The sequence below is a fragment of the Acomys russatus genome, chromosome X (assembly GCF_903995435.1).
Source record: "Acomys russatus chromosome X, mAcoRus1.1, whole genome shotgun sequence".
NCBI lineage: Eukaryota > Metazoa > Chordata > Mammalia > Rodentia > Muridae > Acomys > Acomys russatus.
In genome coordinates this window covers 28629321-28652088 of record NC_067169.1, presented here as the reverse complement: position 1 = coordinate 28652088, position 22768 = coordinate 28629321, and the positions used below count along the sequence as shown (strand labels likewise).

The following is a 22768-nucleotide window of genomic DNA, read 5'->3' as shown; positions in this document are numbered from 1 at the left end:
TGACCCCTGGAAGTTTCTGTTGCTGTCCAGTAGAAGCTGTTGGCTTCAGGTTTTGCTATGCTGAGCTGCAAGACCATGTGTTTCCTCTCATGAGGAAACCCTTGTACAAACCCTATTTGTATGCCTGTTTTAAAATGTCTAATAGTGGCTTTGCATAATACTGAGAATGCATTTATTGACACAGAAAAACAGCTGTCACCTCAAAGTGATAGTCCATTCTAGAGCCAAATATGAGTGACCATGTCCCAAGAACACAAATTTAGACACCTAAGTACCATGTTCCAACATGACAATAGGTTTTGTTATATATATATCAGAATAAGGAGAGTCATAAATCAAATTATTTTTAAAATACATAGGCGAGAACATCGGATACACAGATTGCAGAAAGCAAGGAAATCTATGCTGCAGACCTGAGATGCTATCTGATGTCATTCTTAGCCCTTTGGGCTGGTAAAGGCTATAGTCTATTTGTCTCTTCCAAAAGGATCTACCTAGTAAGTCATAAAGATACATGTTATGGCAAACACAGAGGTAGGCAATGATTGTCTGTTAAGAGGGCTAAAGATAGACCAAGATCATTTGTCTCAGGACCTGTAACATTCCAGCTCTCCACAATCAGAGAAATTCTAATCAGTTAGTCAGTAGAATCTTTTTTCTGAGGGGTGTATTGAAATAAGATCTCAGTGTGTAGCCCTGGCTGTCCTGGAACTTACTCTGTAAACCAGGCTGGCCTCAAATTCACAGAGGTCTACCTGCCTCTGCCTAACAAGCGCTGCAATTAAAGGCGTGCACCACCACACCCAGCAGGAATCGAACATATTCCAGAATTAGTAAAGTGATCTGATAAACTCTACATGACCAAACATCTACACACCTTCCTGCTTTACCACCCCACCCTCTCACTGAACTGTTTCTGTCTTTTACCCTTCAGGTGGCCTTTGAATGTACCTTGTTCTCTCCCACCACAGGTTTTTCATGCATGTTTTTCTCACTTCCTGGATCACTCTTCCATCCTTTACTCCCTTTGCCTAACTAACCAAGTCGCTCGGGATGTTGTCCCTAATTACCTCCTGAAACCTGAGTTAACTGCACTGTTTGTTCTCCTCATACTTTTGAATTTAAAATAGTTCGTCTCCCCTAACCCTCCATAAACTGCAAACTTCAACAGAGTATAGATCACATATCTTAGCTCAGCATTAGGTCCCCAGTACCTAGCATAGGACAGCAAAGGCACTCGATGTATACTGTCTACCTTTTGAAAGGCATAGAATAGCTAGCCATTCTTGCTTTGGCCTATAATCCTGCCATGAGGCAGCTCCAATAAAGAAGACTATCTTCCAAAAGACCCCAACACTTGTAATAATGGTTAATGGAAAGGACTTCTTTAGTTTGAGCAAGGGCCAAGCTGTGCTTTCACATAGACTTGTGTTACCATAACTGCTTTTTCACTATGATTTACTGATTATATCATTAGTCAAGGATAGCTCTTCATAGCCTGTTGTCTATCCTTATATGTATATTGTTTCATATACTCTGTCCAGTTTTTGTTTTGGGCAGGAAGTTAAATTTTGTCTTTGATCCTTCTCTATCTTGGCCAACAGCAAGAATACTTTTGCAGAGTTACGTTTCATTATAGCAGAATTTGGCTTAGCACAGAAGGAAGCAGTCAGAACTGGACTAGTAAGGGACTTATATCGGGGCAGTTTATCTCAAAGATGAGCTTATAGGAGTGTTGGAGGCTTCTACGATGACATAGATATGGTGACAAGCAATCCGTTTGTAGGTAGCTGAATATTCACCACACAGAATTTTTAGCTCTTTAGATAACTGGCTAACAAAGCTAGAATAAGCTCTAGGTCTACCCAGTAGTAGTACTTCCTAATCAGGTTTTTCCATGCTACATAGCACAAGTTTCTCATCATATTATTGTAGTGTCTGTAAGAGGTGTGTGTGTGTGTGTGTGTGTGTGTGTGTGTGTGTGAGATGATCAGTGTGTGGTTTCAGTTCTAGAGGAGTCACAGTTCCCAGCCACAAATGAAGCCAGCTGCTGAAAATATATGTTGGTCAAGACTGACATTCTGACATTCGCTAATGTGGCTGTGATTTCGCCCCAAGTTCCTTAATCCCTGCTTTCCCCTGCTGTTCCCAGACTAGCTCCACAGCCCGTGGTATATGGTGTCTGTGAGCAAGAAACCAGAGAGAAACATTAGCCTTGATGGAGTGTTGAATTTGGGACTGTATGGCATTGTTCTTTTAACCCCACTTGTGTTTTTGAGCCTGGGAGCAGCTGTGATAGTTCCTTTGAAAAGAAGAAGAATACTCTAGCCCTCTGGATAAAAGAGCCTTTCAAAGCAGCCACTGAGGATTTGGAAGGATGTGTTCCATTGTTGGGGAATGAATGAATGTGCTATACTGTAACACTTAACCCTAACTTCAAATGACAAGCAAAGATATGTGTTGTTAAAAATACATATATAGCCAAAATGTCCTGAAATGAATGAGCACTTTATTAGGTTATATGTCATGGTCATCACATCAGTGAGGCACAAAGCCTTCCTGTCCCATCTCCAGGTTGAATTACATTCCCTTCTGACACACACACACTCTCTTCCTCTTCTCTGATTTCCTCTGATGCTTTATATCCTGTTCTTCATCATGCTACCAGGTATGCCTTATCGATGGCCTATAGGCCACATACACCACTGGATAACTATGAATATGCTTCAACACAAGTTGCTTAAAACATAGTGGGGTTTGGGGGGTTTTGTTTTGTTTTGAGACAGGGTCTCTCTGTGTAACCTTGGATGTTTGGACTCACTCTGTAAACCAGGCTGGCCTTGAACTAATAGTGATCTGCCTGCTTCTGCCTCCCTGAGTTCTGGGATTACAGGCGTGCGCCACCACACCCAGCTAAACATGGATTCTTTTTAAATTTTATTTTGTGATTCAACTGTGCAGTTCTTGAGCGTGAGCTCTATAAATGACAGTGTTGTATTGCAGTGTTAAGAGGGTGGATGTGCCTGAGTGAAGTCTATTCTTTGATGCAGCATCAGACTGATTTTGAAGGTGGAAGGATCTAGTTTCAGATGTGTGTCCTTGGTGCAAAGCATAATGCTTGACACAGTAGGTCTTCAAACGTACCTAATGGATGAAATCCAAGGTGATTTCATTGGGTTCAGTTAGAACCCAGCTCACATTACAGACAAGCAAATGAATGGTAAGTCCGAACTTTGTAATAATGAAACACTATTTGTCTGCAGCATTCATCGTGGCAGCCACTAGGTCCAGTGGGTACCCAAGGAACATGGCCAGTGCTACTGAGGAAATAAATTGTTCTTTTTACTTCATCTTAAATAACTTAAATTTCAATAGCCACATGTGGTAGTGACTACTTGATCAGATAGCACAGTCCCAGAGCCACATAGCTGTTTAATAAAGATCAGATACCATAACAAGCATCCATCTTGTTCTTCATATTATCACAGAAACTGAGAACAGGAGGTCAGAAAAGACACACACACACACACACACACACACACACACACTTTTATCTAATGGGACAGATCAAGACCACGGATGTTGGTTTCTCTTTGTTTGGGAGCCTGGAGAGAATTTGAACTTTAGTTTCATTCCTTTCACTCAGTTCCCAGAAAGCCATGTGGCAAAATAAAACCAGGCCCTAACATCCGTGTTCACAAACCTCAAAATGTCCAGAGTTCTTAAAGGGACTAACTTGCTAATGAACGTGGAACCATACTGTACACTGGTTCTATTATTTTATGAGGTTTCACACATCTGTTTCAATGAGTTAGACCTTTGCAAATACATCTGGTCTTTTTTTAAATAGGGCACACAGGCTCCTTGGAAACCCTAATACTTTACAGTTTCCAATGAGCTAAAGAGCCAAGGAGCTAAAGAGCAATTGCAAGAAGCAGAGGATCCTGTCACCTCAGGAATGTTGCCTTCAAATGGAATGCTCATCTGAGCAAAATCCATCACTGGTCTGTTCTACTAGGTTTGCAATCACTGAGTCCTATGAAGACCATTAAAAAGGAAGGCTTTTAACTGGCTTAGTATGCTTACCCTGAGCTAATGAATTGCCCTTGATCACATTTAAACATGTTAATGCATTTGAAGTTGGATTTTTCCAAACAGGCCATTTACTGAAGTGTCTGGATAATATAAATATGGATGGTAGGTCAAGAGAATGAAAACAATATCCCCAGGCCCAGCACTGCGATAACTGGAAGATATCAGGCAGGCCCTTATGGCTATTTTCAAGGAAAAGTGTTCTTAAAAAGTACAGGGGCTGGATAGTTGTCTCAGTGGGTCAGAGTACTCCTTATTGTTGCAAAAGCTCAATTCCCAGCATCCACAAGGAGGCTCACTACCTCCTCAGGCATGAGGCATGCCTGTGGTACACCGATATGTGTACACACAGGCAAAACACTCATACACATAAAATAATAAAAATAAACCTTTAAAATGGTAGATACAACTCTCATCTTCTCAGACCAAGTGTGAAGTCTGGCTCTGTCCCCTTCATTTCACTTCATGGAGTCTCATTTTGTCCTTTTTATCCCCCCTTCTGTTTCTTTTTTCCTCCTTCAACTACTGGGTTTGGGTTCTGACTCTGAGCATGTAGCATGTATGTTAAAATGGAAGCTGGGGAGGAGGAGGAAGAGGAGGAGGAAGGCTATGACTGGATTGCTTGTGCTGCCATGGTGGGGAGGGGGATTTTTTATTAAACACCTGAGGTAATTTCTGGTATCATTTTGAAGCAAACTTTGGTGGGACCACTTGGGTATATCTTGGTGACTTGGTGCTTCAGTACCTATAGGCCCTTTCCAAAATGATCTCCTTGATATTTTTCCAAACCTGGCAACACTCTAATTACCTCAATGTATTCTTCCAATTTTCCAGGACATCAAGGGCTTTGGGAAAGCCATCAGGTACTACAGCAGTAGATGAATTTGGAACCTTAAGGGCTGAGTTTGGAGAAAACCTGACTGTGGCTTTTCTTCAATGGAGCCTCAGTGGCTCTGTAGTCCTCTTCTTTGCCTTTATCGGTGGAAAGAGTGTTCCTCATTGCGCCCCTCTGCCTCACAGTCAGTTAGGAAGCTCTCAAATGAGGCTACATCTCAAAACTGACAGCTGATGGCTGTCACTCATTACCTTTGGAGACTCTAAGCAAAGTCAGCTACAGTACCCTTTGAAGTGCCAGGGTCCTTACAGGATGAGACACCATGGGAACTACCCATGTGGTCTTTGGAATGTTGACATATGAGTCATAGACTAGAGAAGGGTGATAGAGTAAAAATATATATATTAATGGTAGTATTCATGAAGACCAGAGGGATTCCTGCCCATCATGGCTGCCTCTTCCTCCTTTGGTCTAGGTTGCTTCGAATGCTGCATCAAGTGTCTGGGAGGAGTTCCCTATGCCTCCCTGGTGGCCACCATCCTATGCTTCTCTGGAGTCGCCTTGTTCTGTGGCTGTGGGCATGTGGCTCTCGCGGGCACCGTGGCAATTCTTGAGCAGCACTTCTCCACCAACACCAGTGACCATGCCTTGCTGAGTGAAGTGTGAGTATCTCTTCCCTTTACAAATGTATTTAAGATGCTACTATCTCACAATGTTTTTGACAGAATATCTTGTCCTTTTCTGGGAGAAAATCTATACATTTGATTAAAGCTTGCTATATTCAGATAGGAAAAGTCCATGAGGAATGGGGGTGTAGCTAAGATGGTTACAGTGCTTGTCTCCCATGCACAAAATCTTGAGATCCATCCCCAGCACTGCATAAACTAGGCTTGCTTGTATTCCTAGTGCTCGGGAGAGAGAAGCTGAAGGAGTAAAAGTTCACGGGCATGGTCATATTTAATTGTATTCACTCAGAAAATTCTAAAGAATAATTTTTAAAATAAATATTAAAAGTTCAAAGCCATAGCAAGTTTGAGGCCAATCTGGGATATAAGATCTTGTATCATGAAATAAAAAGTTGGTGGGGCATGATAACAACAAAAAAGAAAAGGCCAACAATGTGGTGGATGCTTGAGGCCTAGAATGGAATCTCATTTGGACATGACAAGGTGTACATGGCTCCACACAGTAATGGTAGATGTGGTGGACTGTAACATGGTGACACATTGATGCTGTCAAACATCTCTCTAGACGGTTCTCATTGTTCCTGAGTAACAAGGACCCTCTAGTTTACCCCCTCTATGGAGGATTCCCTAGTCTAAGTTGACAGGAACCATATTTCCACATTAATTCTTCTGGCAGGAGAACTAAGCCCAGTGCATCCTAATGCAGCAAAGAGGAAGCTCTGGAAACGTAGTCCTAGCCCTCTGTCTTCCTACTCTGGAATGATTCTCAGTGGAAGCTCAACAGTTCTCAAGCTCGATCTCACAACTGCAAACCCCACTGGTATATGTACCTCCTTTAAAGTAGCTTCCCCTTGCTCAATTTGGCTTTAGTGCTGATGTTTCGGTGTTTGTGGACTGTAATTGTGAAGAAACATCACCATCAGAGTGAAAAGGGCACAAATGGATGTTTGTGGAATCACAATGAAATGGCTTTTTGTTTGGTTGTTGAGGGTCTTTGTTGTGGCTCTGGCTGCCCTGGAACTTTAAGTGAATCTCCTGCTTCTGCCTCCCAAGTGCTTAGAATTACAAATGTCGATTACCATGCCTGACTCCTCCCAAAGTTTCATATTTTAAAATTTTGTTTTAAAATGGCATCTAAATAAGTAAGTAAGGATAAGAAGGTTGTAATTGGGGGAATCAAGTAGTAGATATACAGAATAAATGTGCACAAAGCTGGGACATAGCCTGATCAGTAGCATGCTTGCCTAACATGTATGAAGCTCTGGGTTGGATTCACAGCACTGCATAAGCTGGGTGTGTTGGCATCTACCTGTAGCCCCAGCACTCACGCAGGTAGAGACAGGAGTTCCAGAAGTTTAAAGTCATCCTCAGTGTTGATGCAAAAATATGTTAGAGCCAGATGAGAGTAATTGTGGCCCAGGAACAGATTTAGGTAACCCCAAATTCCATGTTCCAACATGGAAGCAGTTTACTGTTTTTATAGTAACAATAAAACCACAAACCCACATATTCTTCAAATACATTGATGGAAAGATCAGAGGCAGGTTACAGCAAAGCAGAAAACTTCTGTTAATGGTCTGAGATACTGTCTGATGACACTCACAGCTTTTTGTTGGTGGAAGCTAGTGCTCTAAGTTAATACCTTCTAAAGGCTTGTGTGCTAGTCACAGGATGTTCGGTCTGACAGAAAGGTAGACAAGGAATGGCTAGGTGGGCAGTTAAAGACAGCCCAGGCTAAATTGTAATTAGGCTCTGGAGCTTGCCAAGTCAGTAAGTTCTAAACAGTTACTAGGCCTTGCAGAAGTTCCCGTTTGAAAGTGCAGTTTCTTTCTGGGAACTTTTGTTCACATCAGCTATATATCAAGTTCAAAGCCAATCTGGGCTACATGACACAGTGTCTTTTCTTTATTTAAAAAACAAGGAAGACAGAAATATGTAGAGAAGTAGTACCAGAAAAGGTATATTAAGTTGATTAGCCAGTGTTCTTAAGCCATGGCTCCCAAAATTCCAAGAAACTTTAAACTATGCCTGAGCCTCGGGGCAGAGCCATTAACTAAATCTCTTGGAGGTGTTATCCACATTTTCTAAATCAACTCAGATGATTTCACTGGGCAGCCAAGGCCTGTGGACTTGCTTTCAAAGGACAAACTTAGTGGTGAATGAACTTTCTGTAACTTACATGTACATTGACATCCTACCACTTGTGTAACAAGGATCTGCACAAATTTCTCCTTAAAGATACCCTGAGTGCTGACTTAGGTGTTTTCTCAGAATAGCATCAACCGTCATGCCTGCTTAGGAAGCATTTTGATATGTTGAAAAAAGCAAGCTCTCTACTGAACCAGGGTCCAAATGTCTGTCCTGGCACTGTGTAGCTTTGAGTGGGTAATTTAACTCCTCAATATCTGTGCTACATGCAAGATAGAGATACAAACCTTCACTGTATGAGACTTGGGTAAGTAGCAATGCACCACAAATGGGCCCGTGATTAAAGGAAACTCCCACCATTTTGCTTGAGGTCATCTACCTCATCCACAGGACTACTAAGAGAAGAAGCCCTGGGCTGCTAGAGTGGACAGAGATGTTCCCTGGGACTGCCCTATGAGCCTGCTGAGGCCACGAGAGATGCCACAGTAAAGGTACCTTATGTCCCCACTCCACAGTGCCCCTCACATTTGCAGCTGTCTTCTTTTCACAGGATCCAACTGATGCAGTATGTCATCTATGGAATTGCCTCCTTCTTCTTCTTGTACGGCATCATTCTGCTAGCAGAAGGCTTTTACACCACAAGTGCAGTGAAAGAGCTGCACGGTGAGTTTAAAACAACTGCCTGTGGCCGATGCATCAGTGGAATGGTGAGTACTAAATTCAGGTGCTCTGCCAAGCCGTGCATAGCTGTTTCCTTCTACTTGGCGAAACTAGGAGCTATTCACGAAGGGTCCATGATACAGAGATAATGCTCTTACCAACATGGCCTCAAGAATTTGAAAAACACTGTGTTGTTGATAAAATTTGTAACTGATAGTATTAAACCTTTTTGTTGAGCTCTGTTCTAGAGGAAGATAATTCTTAAAAGACAGGGTTAAAAGCTATTCTATCACACACACACACACACACACACACACACACACACACCATGACATGTTATACATGTGTATTTAGCACTGGAAATCAAATCCAGGGTCTTCTGCATGCTAGGCTACACCTCAACCCTTGTACATGCTTTGTACATGATAGATCCCTATCAAAATGTTGCACAGATAGCTGGACATTGAAAGAATAGTTTGATGTAGGGAAAATATTTGGAAGTCTGAGAACAGTACTGATGCGGAGGAAGAAATGTGAGGCATGGTGTGCCCTGCCCCCAGCCAGAAGGAAACCGTCAGCACTCAGGCTAGGGCTATCGGCTTTCTAATGTATATATAGCAGTGACTGCACCCCACTGCAAGAGGGGAAGAAAGTACAGAAAAGCAAAGGATGTGGGTATGGCTTCCAGCACTGTTTACAACAGTTTTCATGAAGGAGGCATGTTGATTAGGGTAGAATTCTTTATGTCCATAGTGACTTGTTGGTCTGAACCTGGGCATGAAGAATAGATATTATGGGCGCTATTATATCAAGTTTCTTAAGGGAAACGTATGGCCGATGAGATGGCTCAGTGGGTGAAAATGCTCACCATACATACCAGACAACCTGAGTTCGAACCTGAGAACCCGCAGTGGAAGGAGAAAACCAACTACCTGAAGGCTGGCCTTTGACCTCTGCAAGTGTGTTATAGCATCCTGCACCGGTATATACACAATACTCACACAACAATTGAAAAATTTTTAAATGATCAAAATAAATATGATCCTGCCTTTGGCAGAAGTATTACTACCCTGGTAAAGGCCTGAGAGTCACGGGGACATGGGCTATCCCAGCTACTGTTCTGCCTGGCCCTAGGTTTCTGTGACATTGACTGCACAAAGAGGGAAAGTGGGGGAGGGTTGTGACACTGACAGCAGCATGTGACAGCAGGCCAAGTGACAGGGGCGCTGAAGTGCAGAATCAGGAAGGGCTTTAATGCCAGACCAAAACAGTGGAAACTGCTTCACATGAGACCCAGAAAGAGGAACTCATATCCTGGGAGACCCAGACAAGTCCAGTCATGTGAATAGGCTGAAGAGGAAGAGTACAGGTAGCAAGAAAGAACACTGCTTGAAGGAGGGGTAGGGAATGCAACTAAGATGAGCCTTGAATCACAGACAAGGAATGGCTTTGGTAGGCAACGACCAATGGGTTAGTGACAGGATCAACTCAGTAATCATAAGATTTGGCCAGTCACCTAATGGTATGGAGAATGAATTGGGGGAAATGAGGTTGTAAGAGACCATTTTGAGACTCAAGTGAGGCAGCCTATGGAGTTGTGAACTGAGCCCGGGCAGTGGAGTAGAGGAGGGGCTCTGGGAATGATCATGGGTGGGACAGTGAGAGGAAGAAATGAGTGACAAGTCTGGCCCAGTACTGTGCACCATTAGGCTGCAGAGAATTCAGGTGGATTCAGTATGAATCCACAGGAGCTTAATACAGCCTTAGAGGGTCGTGTGCCACATCCAGTCTTGGGGCTGGAGCTTCTGAAAATACTCTGGGCTGAGATGACTGAGAGCCTGCTAAGAGTACTAACTGTGGGAAGGTTCCACCAAAGTTGGTGGAGGGGTCCTGAGGTCTGTCATTATCTGTTAGGTAGGTTCAGAAGCCACCTAGAGTCAAATACTGTCTAGCAGAGTTCAGGAAAGAAGTGGCCAAGGAGATTCCTACAAAGGATCCAGATCATTTGATGGATCAGGTCCAATCTATATGTCATTCCTCCCATTAATGGCCTCCTCACCATTACAGGAACCCACATCCTGAAGGCTGTGGCATATGGTACCTAAAGATGTCTTACCCTGACCTCCTCTCTGCTAGTTCTGTCCACATCGTACCATAGTTAAATGATTGTGCCTCAGGCTCTGCTCTCCCTTGTACCACTGTCCTCCCACAGGGAATGGCCAGGCCTCACTTCCCTCAGCATACAAAAGACAAAGCCAGAAACAGTCTTACTGAAAGATAAGTCACCATTCCTGATAGGGATCATATGCCTGTCACCTCACATCAGCAGTATCTTCTGGCAGGTCTGAGACCTGTTGCTTAGACCACACTGAGTAGGGATGTGCCTGTCTCTGCCTCCTCAGCACTGGGACTACGGCTGTGTACCATCACACTCTGCTTTTAATGTAGCAACTGGGGATCAAATGTGGGCCCTCATACTTGCAGCACCTTGCCAACTGAAGCATGTCTCTAGCCCCCACTTTGACTTTTAAAATGTTTATATTTACTTAGTGGGGTGAAGAACATAGTTGCACATTACATGGCATACATGGCATGCTGTGTGTATTGCTGTCAGAGAACAACTTGCAGGAACCAGCTCTGTCCTTCTACCTTGTGTATTCCAGGGATTGAATAGATCACCATCAGGCTTGGCAGCAAATGCCATCTCACTGGCCCACACTTTGGATTTTAAAGGTTAGATTGACAGGGGAAAAGTGTAGGTTCAATGGCACTACAGCAGCATGTTAGTGAGAGGTAAGGAGACGAGAGCTGCATTTTGTTCAGGAGGGCTTTGCTTTCCTCAGACCTTTGTGGGAAACAAACATCTACTTGCCTGGGGGTTAGGGGAGATCCTGCTGAGGAAGACTCTGAACTCCAGGTTCACCTTGTTAAGGGGAGCAGCCTCCAGATGATGCATTCAGCACTGGCCTGACCTCGGGGACCTGGACCCTCCAGAGAAGTTAAGGCTCACCAAGGCCAAGAATCATTAGAACCTCCTTCTTAAGTCTCCACAGTGTTATCAGATAGCCCATCAAGGGCATAAGTTTTCCATGGATAGGGAAAGAATGAGAAAACCTATTCTGGAACAGCCATCTTGGCCCGGGGGGGGGGGGTGGGGAGAGAAAAGATGGAACTCGTGAAATACATTCCTTTGAATAATTTTAGTAAAGCTGGTGCTTCAGGAATTGTGAAGGTCCTTGAAAGAACAGGACACAGCTGGAGAGATGGCTCAGAGGTTGAGGGCACTGGACGGCTCATCCAGAGGTTCTGAGTTCAATTCCCAGCAACCACATGGTAGCTTACAATCATCTATGGTGTGATCTGATGCCCTCTTATGGTGTACAGGTGTACATGCAGGCACAGTATACATAATAAATAAATAAATCTTTTTTAAAAAGAAAAGAACCTCATATCTGCCATTCTCCAGGGTGATCAGTAAGGGGCATCAATGCAAACCTCATGTCCAGATCAGACATCTATGCATAAACTTAGGTGGAGATGAAATATAACAAGAAAATGAAAATCTTGACAGATTCCCTGTGCTCGTGACTGTTTGAAACTTTTGGTCAAGGTCCAAGCATGTAATGCTTCCAGTAAGTCCCCAGGATAAGGAAACTAGCAGTTCCTTTTGAGAGAAGGCTTCTGTTGGCGGGTGCTATTTTTCCACACCCACATGCAAGGTAAAACAAAGGGAAGTACTGAGAAATCAACATGATGTTATGATTCAGGGACCTATAAAGACACTCTGGACCTATCCCACATTAAATACGCGGCTGAGAGTTTAGAAAGAACATCTCATAGGCTGGCTCAAGTGTGCTGGCCTGTGATCCCAGCTTTATGCAAGGTTGAGGTAGGAAGATCAAAAGTTTAAGCAACTTAGTGAGACCATTTTTCCAAATAAAAACATAAAAAGGGAATTGGGTGTTTAGCTTAAGTGGTAGAGCATTTGCCTAGTATGTGCAAGGCCCCAGATTCAATTCCCAGTACACAACACAAAACAAAACAAACAATAACAACAAAAACCAAACTTCATTCAGGCCCTGTAACTAATTAGTTGGGTGAGTAAGGTCACCTCTTTCTTGGGTTCTCATGAAATTGATAGTTAAAAAAGGAACATGGGAGGCAGGAGGGCTCAACTGGTCCTCAGGAAGATGAGATATGATAGATACTGAGTTACATTCAAAATATTAGACTCACCAAGATAGGAAACATGTTCTCTTCAAGGCTGCCAAAAACTAATAGCCAAAACACTATGAATGTAACATTTATATAATTTCTGATTATGTCATGGTTCTTCTTGCTAAAGGAAGAGACAAGTGGCTTCCTGGGCTCAATGGCCAGCTAATCTAGCCTGCTTGGTCTGTTCCAGAACACTGATATACTGTGTTAACAACAACAAAGTGGAAATCACCTAAGAAAGAGTCAGGTTGTTCTCTGGCCTCTACAGTTCATACACACACACACACAGACACAGGCCTCCACAGTTCACGCACACACACATACACACACACACACACGTGCGCACATGAGTACCTGCACATACAAACACACGATCAATAAATCAATCAAACCAATCAGTAACAGCCTCAGAAAGCCTTTCCCATCTCCTCTGTGCTAAGCAGATGTTTCTTCCTGGAATGCATTCTGCATCCCACAGGTTCCACTCTGGGCAGAAAAGTACAGTCCTTTGTCTGAGATGAACATGCCTATTTCAGTGAGATTCCTTTTCCCTCCTCTCATTGTCTGTCTGCCTAGTTCGTTTTCCTTACCTATGTGCTGGGAGTGGCCTGGCTGGGTGTGTTCGGCTTCTCTGCAGTGCCCGTGTTTATGTTCTACAACATATGGTCAACCTGTGAAGTCATCAAGTCTCCACAAAGCAACGGGACCTTGGGTGTGGAGCAGATCTGTGTGGATGTCCGACAATACGGTACCTCTTTTCAATCCTGGCCCCATTACTTCTTCATTGTCTTCTTCCTGGGTCTGGGTTATGATTAGCACATTGACCTCTCTTCAGTCACCACAACACAGTTCCTGGAGGCAAGCATCTCTGGGCCTTTATACTTACTAGAGGATATTATTTGAGATTTGTAAAAATATTTTTCAACTTAGGTATATAGTTTTTAAAAAGTCTTTTATAATGCAAAAGTACTTTATAATGCAGTTCAATTTAAAAATACTTCTACATGCCTACTATAAGAATTTATATTTTTTTTCCAGTTTTTCATTTTTGCCCTCTTCTTCTTCCTTTTTATTTTTATCTTACTATGTAGTTTAGGCTGGCCAACTGGCATTAATGTCATAGGCCCAATTCAGCTTCTTGAGTGCTGAGAATCTGGCGTGTGTTTCTATGTCCAGCTCTTTTCAGTTTCATACTGACTTTTCACCTAGTACATTTGCATGGCTGCCTCTTTGGAAGGAGTCTTTTTAAATGACCAATTGCTTCAACTCATCTGTACTGAAAAAAAACTCAATATAAAATGTAGATGGATTTCAAAGCCATCCTGATGGACTCTGGGAAAATGGTCCCAGTAATCAGAAACGAGTTCAGACATTTGTTCTCACAAATGGAATCCTCAAATTACAGTTCCTGTGACCAGCCACTGGGGCCTCCAGCCAATTAATTTGTGCTTCCAGAGTTTTCTTGAGCAAAGATGGCACTTTCATTTTTTACATAGATTTTCTTATGTGGCTTACTCTCAATGTCTTATAGCACGGTATAAAACCAGCCTCAAACGGCCCACAATAGATCTAACAAAGACATAGCCATGTAACAGATTCAAAGGGCCCTGGGTTCATTTGTAAAGTACTTGGAAAGCTGGGGGTGGCCCATGTCTACAATCATAGGAGTCAAGAAGCTGAGGCAACAAGACTACCTGTTCCCTGCCTGCCCAGGCCACAAAACAAAACGTTTCCATCAAGAAATATGTGCAAATAATCTCTATGTTCCTTTACAAATAACTCTTGTTGCCATGGTAATAATTCTTAAAATCCTATCTCTGCCCAGCTGGTTACTTTTTCAGATTACTTATTTGAGTTAATGTTAGGTATAGGAGGAAATAAGGACTAAAAAACAAAAATCCGTTGTCTCTGAGGCTTCTGAAGATCTTATCTAACAATTTTACCATATATATCTATAGAATCATATCTATTTGTTAAACATTGGATGTATATTGTTTTATTCCTTCTCAAGTCTCTGATGAGGTTGAAGACCAGATAGTTTAGTTCTACAATGTAGCTTAGTTGGGCAAGGGTTAAGATGTTTTTAGGGCTACATGGATATTTTAAGTTGATAGAGATGAGATATGATAGATATTGATTTATATTCAGAAATTTAGATTCTCCAAGAAAGGAAAGATGTTTTCTTCAAGTTTGCCAAATACAAAGAGTCAAATCACTATGAATGTAACATTTATATAATTCCTGATTGTTTTGTGGTTCTTCTTGCTGTAGGTAGTTTATTTATGTGTAATAACATAAATGTATATATAAAAAAGAAATATAATAAAACTGTTTTTAAAAAGAAACAGATATTAAGAAAACAAACAAAAATCCCTTCCTTCCTTCCTGGGAGAAGTATAAATATTTAAGCATATTCCCATTCGTTAAAGAAGGAAAAGAATGGTATTCTGGTGGACAGTTGTCCATTCCAGAAAAAACTTAAGAGTTGCAGCTAGAAAAAGAATACAGCCTGGGCTCTTCTGGCCAGGACACACACACAGCTCAGACCCATGTGGCCAAAGCACCACTATCATGCTTCATGAGGGGCTTCTCCTGCAAGTTTTGTTTTGTTTTTTGAGACATGGTTTCTCTGTGTAACAGCCTGGCTGTCCTGGACTCACTATGTCAACTAGAAGTCACAGAAACTGCCTACCTCTGCCTCTCAAGTGTAGGATTAAAGGAGTGCACAACCACGCCCGGCTTTCCCCCTGCAAATTAATAAATTCACTGGAGGAAAAACATCTAGCCTTGAAAATGTGGGCCAGGCACTACAATGCATACATTTAATCCCAGCATTCAGGAGGCACAGAGGCAAGCAGGCAGATTACTTCAAGGCCAGACTGGTCTACATGGCTAATCCCTGGCCAGCCAGGACTACATAGTGAAACCTTATCTAAAAAAACTAAAATAAAACCTGACATTTACCAATACCAACAAAGTACGCTCTACAGGGGGAAAATGCAGTTGTTGAAACCTTGCATGAGCTAGAGTGACTTGGCTCTTGTTCTGTTCTCCAAATAGAGCCCTTTTTGTTGTTGTTGGTCCTCATTGCCTGAACTGCATACACCAGGTACCTCAACTGAAAAGGAACATGGCTAACAATTGTAACTGGAATCCAAAATGGAAAGGTCTACTAAGAATGTGAGACAGGCTGGGATTGTAGCAAAGTGATTGAGTGTGTGCTTAACATGTGCAAAGATCCTAAGTTCAATTCCTAGCATTATGGGTAAGAGGGACCACTAGCACCATAAAACCCAAGCAACTTGAATTGAAGTCAAGCCACGGGGCACTACAGCCTGTCTCATATTTGTTGGGGTTCACTTTGCAGGTATCATTCCCTGGAATGCTTTCCCAGGAAAAATCTGTGGCTCTGCCCTGGAGAACATCTGCAACACGAATGAGGTAAACAAGTCAGTCCTGAGGCCTCCTTCACATACTTGGTGACTGAGAACCTAAGCTGAGAAATAGGGCACTAGATGACAGCCGAAGTTCTCTGAAAAGAAGGGCTTTCATGTAAACTGTTGAATACTGTGTAACCATCACTCTTCATTTTCCACCTACAAAAATAATGTCCATTTTGTATGGTCCAGCTCATTTATGAAGGATCCTTAAGATAATGGGCTGTTCCTCACTGCTATAGTTTGTGATCCCAAACCTAAAATTCTGAGAGATGAATTTTGGCAACATTTTCACAAAGAACACTGTCACAAGCAAATGGAAGCTAATTCCATGCTTGTTTGTCTGTCTGTTTGTTTGTTTGTTTTAAAGTCTGGAGCTGGAGAGATGGCTTAGCAGTTAAGAACACCCAGTGCTGTTCCTAGCACCCATACAGCAACTTACAACCATCTGTTAACTCCATTCCCAGGGCACCCATCATGCTCTTTGGTCCTCCAAGGACACCAGGCATACATGTGGTGCACATATATTTTACATACATACAAAACATCCATAGGCACAAATTCAATTCAAACAAGTTAAAAAGTTATCTTACATGTATTCATGTTATATTTTTAATAAGAGCCCAGAGCTAATAATTTCTAGTTCCAGAACAACTTCTTATGGGGGCTTTTGTTTTCTTTTTAGTCCTTATTTGGCAATATACCCTACCACTTTGAAATCAAACTTTCTTAACACTAGAGTATTCTTCAGTTGTGGGCTTATAACTGTTTATGAAACAAATGTCTTCAATGCACTGGTGAGAGTGTGTATATTTAAGACAACATTAATGTTTTTGACAACACCAAGTTATAGAAACAATAGCCCTCTACCCTACCTGGCTTGTCAGTTTGAATAGCCATAACATGGATTGTTGGCTCAGAGCAGAGCCCTCTAACCTTGGCTGCACATTGCAGTCATGAAGGGACTGCACTATATCCATGCTTGAGGGCAAGACCTTCAGTATTCTGGTGTGATTGGTCTGGGGTACAGACTGAGCATCAGAAAGGCTGGAATTTCCACAGTACTTGTAACACGCATCCAGAACTCCTAGGGTGGTAGGCATTGGCCGCCCAGGCTGGCAGCCAATCTGTGAAGGAGAGTGAAGCAGCACTCCAGGACACATGTAAGGCCCTTTGCGCCACACAAATTATTCATGGTGCCCTATTCTTTCCTAGTTCTACATGTCCTATCATCTGTTCATTGTGGCTTGTGCTGGAGCTGGTGCCACCGTCATTGCCCTGGTGAGTAACTGTCCCAGAAACACCCTAGTATAGCCCTCCTCCTCCTGCCTCCAAACCACAGACTTCCTTTTCAGCTCTCACCAGCAGATGAAGCAAAAGATCTGTGTGTTCAGCTGTGGTGAACTATTCCCTCTGTAAACTTACCAAATGTCTAGTTTGCAGGAAGTACTAGTGGCTGCCTTGGCACTGACTGATCCAATTTGGACACTGGAAAGAAGAGAGGGTACCAACACCTGCTGTCTAGGCATAGCATGTTGCCTTATTGCATTTAGCAAGTAGTTCTATGATTTCATTCATGGACAGAGACTCATGTGAGGCACTGCCCATTCCTTTGCAAAGAAATCTTGACTTCCAAATAGAAAGATAATGATATACATATGTAGTTGATCTCCTTATGTGCAGAAATAACCTTCTATAAAGTTGACTCAAATGCTAAAGTGTATATATTGAACATAGCCTGTTGGGGCAGTACAGAGTAGCTCTGGGTCCCATCATCCCATGTAGATTTTAGTATAAGATACCCTAGTTAATATATGCTATCAATTTATTACTATTGAGTTCATGGCCAACATCACTATCACCCATGCCTAGCTAAAGGTTCTCTAACACACGTTACCTCTGGAAGGCACTGCCACACCTTTCTTGGGAGCTAATTTAGCAAAGGTAGTACAAAATAGGATGCTTGTTTACAGTGTGACTGCAGAACAAATGCAGCAAAGCATCACTACAGTAGACTTCTACTGGGACTGTGCAAATGAGGGGGCTCAAATTTTTAAGTGCTTTGTAAGTGTCCAGTCATGGGTGAGAGAATATTGTTTTGGTGGTTACATATTTTAACAAGTAGGCAAATTTGGAATCTGCACATAATGACAATCAACCTATAAGCAAACAGGCTTGCATGCATGTATGTGTACAACTGATGGGAGTGAGAGGCTTGGTTTATGATTTGTAGAAAACTAATTTAAGATTGGGAGAGTAAAGGATTTCAGCTGCTTGAGGATGACCCATTCCCAGTTTTCCTAACCATTAAGTCATTCCTTCCCATGAAATCACCATGGTGACCTGTTCTCTTGGCTGAGCAACAGGCAGGAAGAAGGCTAATTGCTGCTGAGCAGGCAGTTTGGGAAAGATGAGAAGAAATAGGGCACTGAGCTTCATCTCTCATACTGCTGACCCAGCTCTCTATCTTGTTATTCTTGAAACAAATCCAAGGCTTTTTAATAAGCTTACTGAGGGCAGAGCCAAGGACTTCTATTATGTATGTATGATCAGAAGAGTCATGTGCTAGATGAGAGAAATCATCTGCTTTGATTAGGTGGGGAGAAACCCCTCAGACTATGAGCTGGCACTCACCCCTGCCCTGCTTTAGAGGTGTCACACCATTAGCCCCCACTGCCTGTATCTTACCGCCCTGTTTTGTTCTTTTCCACCAGCTGATCTACATGATGGCTACTACATATAACTATGCGGTTTTGAAGTTTAAGAGTCGGGAAGACTGCTGCACTAAGTTCTAAATTGCATAAGGCCGATAAGGAGCTTTAGAGAGCTCAGCTCTGTAGCGTGAACATCACTGACACTCCAGACTAAAGCGGAGCCTAGATTTCTGCAGTTTTGCTACAATAATTTGTAAATAGCTTCAGTTAACTCACTTTGCATGGTAGACTAAATAATAGGACTTCCTGTATGCGAATTACAAAAGAATTGGGTCTGCCTTTTCCCACAGTTTGAAAAGGATTGTTATTTACCGACACTGGTGAGCATCCTTTGAAAAAATAATTTTCTTGAACTTAAACTTTGAACAGTATCTCGAAATGAAGTATTAACACCTTGACATACCTGCATTTTCCGTTATTTTGCTTGCTTGATAATCAGCCTTAATGATGGAAAAGAAAACAAGTGCTGAAGATGGAAAATTATAACCAAGATTTCATTTTGTCACACTTTTCTAGAAAACATTTGGCAAATATATTTTAAATTCAATTTAAAGGGTTTTTATATCACATGGTTGGTTCATTACCAAATAAATGCCTTTTCAAGTAGGCCAGGTAAAAATTTGAAGGATGTCACCCATTTGATTTTTCTAAAAAATGATTCTATATTTTTGACATAACACAGTCACTTCTTTAAAACTCACAAAACCGTAACTTTAAATTGTCTTGCTGCATAGTTAAATGTTCCCTCATAACCAGGTTCTTAAATTATATGTAAGATTTTAGTGGAAGAGAAGTTGGGCCCAGATTTGAAGGTCTCATATATGTTGAGAAGGAAGTATGGTATGAGAAGGAAGAATGGCATTGAGCTGTGTAGATTGTTTCAGGCAATAGGAAAATACATGGGAAGGATGTGTGTGCCACAGAAACTGTAAAGCATTATAAGGATTTTTATGTGAAATGAACTTAGAAGAAATGAAATAATGGCAGTTATAAAAGGAAGAATATAGTTTTCGTTGCTAAAAATGTTAACATATGGACTGCATACTTAGTTTTTAATTTTGGTTTTGATATTCATTTACTTTCTCCATGTTAAATATATAGTTCTATAATCATTTACTCAAAATAAACATTTTTTACACTTGTAGGCCTTTGGGGGAATCCTTTTTACCCACAGATAAGTTTTGCTCTACATTTTTAAACATTAAAAAAAATGTTTCTGAACTTCTGCATTTGTCTTTAAAATTACTCTCAAAATGGTTTAAAAAAAAAAAGCACTGTCACAGATTTCATTTTACTTCTTCTTAACAATAACTTTGGCCATTTTATTCCCAAGTTCACTATATTTGCATACTAACTTTTCTTCAGCCTCTTAATATGAAGCAGACTAGTAGAGCATGCTCCGTGTCTCACAGCTCTGCTAGCAGAAGAGTATTAATAGTGAATAACCCTCGCCCCTTTCCAGCTGATCCGTCTAATCTGACTAGCAGCTCGCTTTGCCTTCTCACATGCTCACTAGCCATCATGCTCACCCTTCTTTTCCAGATCCACTTCCTCATGATACTGTCTTCTAACTGGGCTTACTTAAAGGATGCAAGCAAAATGCAGGCATACCAGGATATCAAAGCAAAGGAAGAACAGGAACTGCAAGATATCCAGTCTCGGTCAAAAGAACAACTCAATTCTTACACTTAAAGTGTTTGCCAGAGTGTGTCAGCCGACGAATTTACAGCTCTGACACATCATCAGACAGCTGCTCTGCAGTACAGATGTGTATCCCACCAAACAAACTAATGTAGACGTACCAACATTTCATTGTCTGTCTCAAGCTGCTGGGATGGATCTCTAGGAAAACCTTCCAGTGGGTAAATCATTTTCTTTAGAACAAATATTGGAGGTTTCATGTTAGGCATTTTAAAAGGCAACACTTTGACAGAATAACCGTTCATCCTTTGTAAAGTCGTGCCATGTACATTTAGCTGCTAGAGCAGTTCTAACACAGGCAATGGAATTACAGCATGCTCCTTCATAGGAGCATACCAGTATCAAAGGATGTAACCCTAGATTTTCATGTCACCTGTCCTCAAGGGTTATCAAAATAGAAATCGGTGTGAAGTTCATTTTTGATAGCTGACCTATATTAACTTCTGGCCCGTCAAAGATATTGTGATTCTCTCAAACTTTTAACAATTTACACGCCCCAAGGTCTCGTGCATTCATGTCCCAAGCCACTCAGAAATCTATCTAATGCTAAAATGAGCTGCAATTATGCAATTATCAGTGCAGAAGCCAGATTCTGGCTCGAGCTCTTCAAAATCAACTTTATAGTAGATCACACCGTAACAAAATCAGAGTGATGGTTTGGTGATCACCATTCTTGTTTGGAAACAAGTGTCAGCTCTGCCTTAATATTTGCTTTCAATTTCTAAGAATTTGTATTGTAACCAGAGACCCAAAATTCCTTCATAGACTTTTGTTCCATGAATATTTTTAATTAAGAAGTGTTACCTTGTTAAAATGGCCACCGTTCTAAACCATTTTTAAGTGGTCTGGATAGTGAGTTTACAGTTTCATATCAACTATCTAAAACCTAACTGCAAATTGACCACAGACCTCTGACCTCCTACTTTTATAGACTTTAATACATAAGTAATTTAAATTAGGGTTGGTATTTATTTCATTGTTTTCTTATCTAAATCTTAATTTCCTGGAATAATAATGTTTGATATTCAGCAAGTAAATTGCTTGAGTTTAAGCCATTTTCAAAAGAAACTTGCCTTCTAACTCATTGTGTTCCAGAACATTAAGTAACTAATAGGTACTGGGTATTAGTGATGGTAAGCTTTGTGTTGTACTTTCTGGAATGATCCATATAACTGTGGGGTGCATCAGTGCTTTTCAAAGGGGCTGCATAATATAGGGTTAACTATGTATATTCATGTTAAGAGTTAACTTGTGGTTTGGCTGTTTCCTGGATTTTAAAACATATACATGTGCAGAAATGTATTCAAATGAAAGGAAGCATACCTTTATCAAGATGCTATTAAAATCGAACATCAACTATTATATTTCATTTGGATTTTTTTCTTTTGGTTAATGCCGAAAAGCGCCTATTTGGATTCTTTTTAATTGGGAGACGCTCTCTTCTGTGTAGAAAAGTTGTTCCAAGATAGCTTAGTGTTTTGTTTTCCTGTTGCATGACAGAATTCAATATTTTTTTTTCCAGCAGTGGAGGTGCTGTTAGAGTCCAGTGTTCTAGAAGAGGCAGTGTCTAAAGCCTAATTTTACTTTTCTAATTCTGGTAGCTATTGCCAGGAATTTTTGAAAGTTTTGTTGAAGTAGTCTAATATTTTTTATGTAAAGAGCATTAAATTTTGCTATGTATAAATTTTTGTAACCTAACAGTGAATCAATATTTTCTATCAGTGCCAAGGGCTTCCTGTAGTTCTATTCAAGTGTTACAATAAATATTTGTAGATAATAGTCAATACTTGTGTATGCTTATTTTAAAGATCTATTTAGATGGAAATAGTTGTGGATGTACTAAAGAGTAATGAAATAAAATTATAGCTTCATTCGCTTGCCTTTTTACCATACATAAATCCTATCTTTCTCTGTTCGCAGTATGGTGTCATTTTTGAATCATCAAGATTTCACATTGGTAGAGCAATGTAGTCTGTGGGAGAATGCTACTGATTTTGCACTCGTGTGTGCACGCGCACACATATTTTTAGCAAGAACAATTTGAGAAACTATTGTAACCCATTGGGCTATATTTTGTATAGAGTGCTACTAGCACTTAAGAGTCTGAAAAGCACAGGATTTTCATAACTAGCTTCTCCAATAAAAAGCCATCTACCTACAGGATTAACACATAGCTAACTAAGTCTTGGGCAAAGTAGAAATAACAGGAAACTTTAGTAAGGGTCTATATACTATTGATTCATTTTTAAATGCAAAGTCTGGGGGAAAAGGTTCATT

The 22768-nt window shown here is 41.2% G+C and overlaps 1 protein-coding gene across 5 annotated transcripts in view; it reads left to right on the top strand.

Annotated features, from left to right (window-relative positions):
• Gpm6b (glycoprotein M6B) overlaps positions 1–22406 on the top strand; it is a 155479-nt gene extending 133073 nt beyond the window's left edge. For 3 of the 5 annotated variants that reach the window (XM_051142156.1, XM_051142151.1, XM_051142153.1), the window contains 6 exons: positions 5403–5589; positions 8312–8468; positions 13216–13387; positions 16007–16080; positions 17292–17357; positions 20333–22406. In XM_051142156.1, coding sequence (XP_050998113.1) covers positions 5403–5589; positions 8312–8468; positions 13216–13387; positions 16007–16080; positions 17292–17357; positions 20333–20482 — 806 coding nt within the window. In that variant the 3' untranslated portion in view covers positions 20483–22406. Of the gene's footprint in view, positions 1–5402; positions 5590–8311; positions 8469–13215; positions 13388–16006; positions 16081–17291; positions 17358–18790; positions 19955–20332 lie in introns of those variants that run through there. The other 2 variants (XM_051142152.1, XM_051142154.1) reach the window with 1 other exon arrangement.
• Positions 22407–22768: the final 362 nt, after the last annotated feature.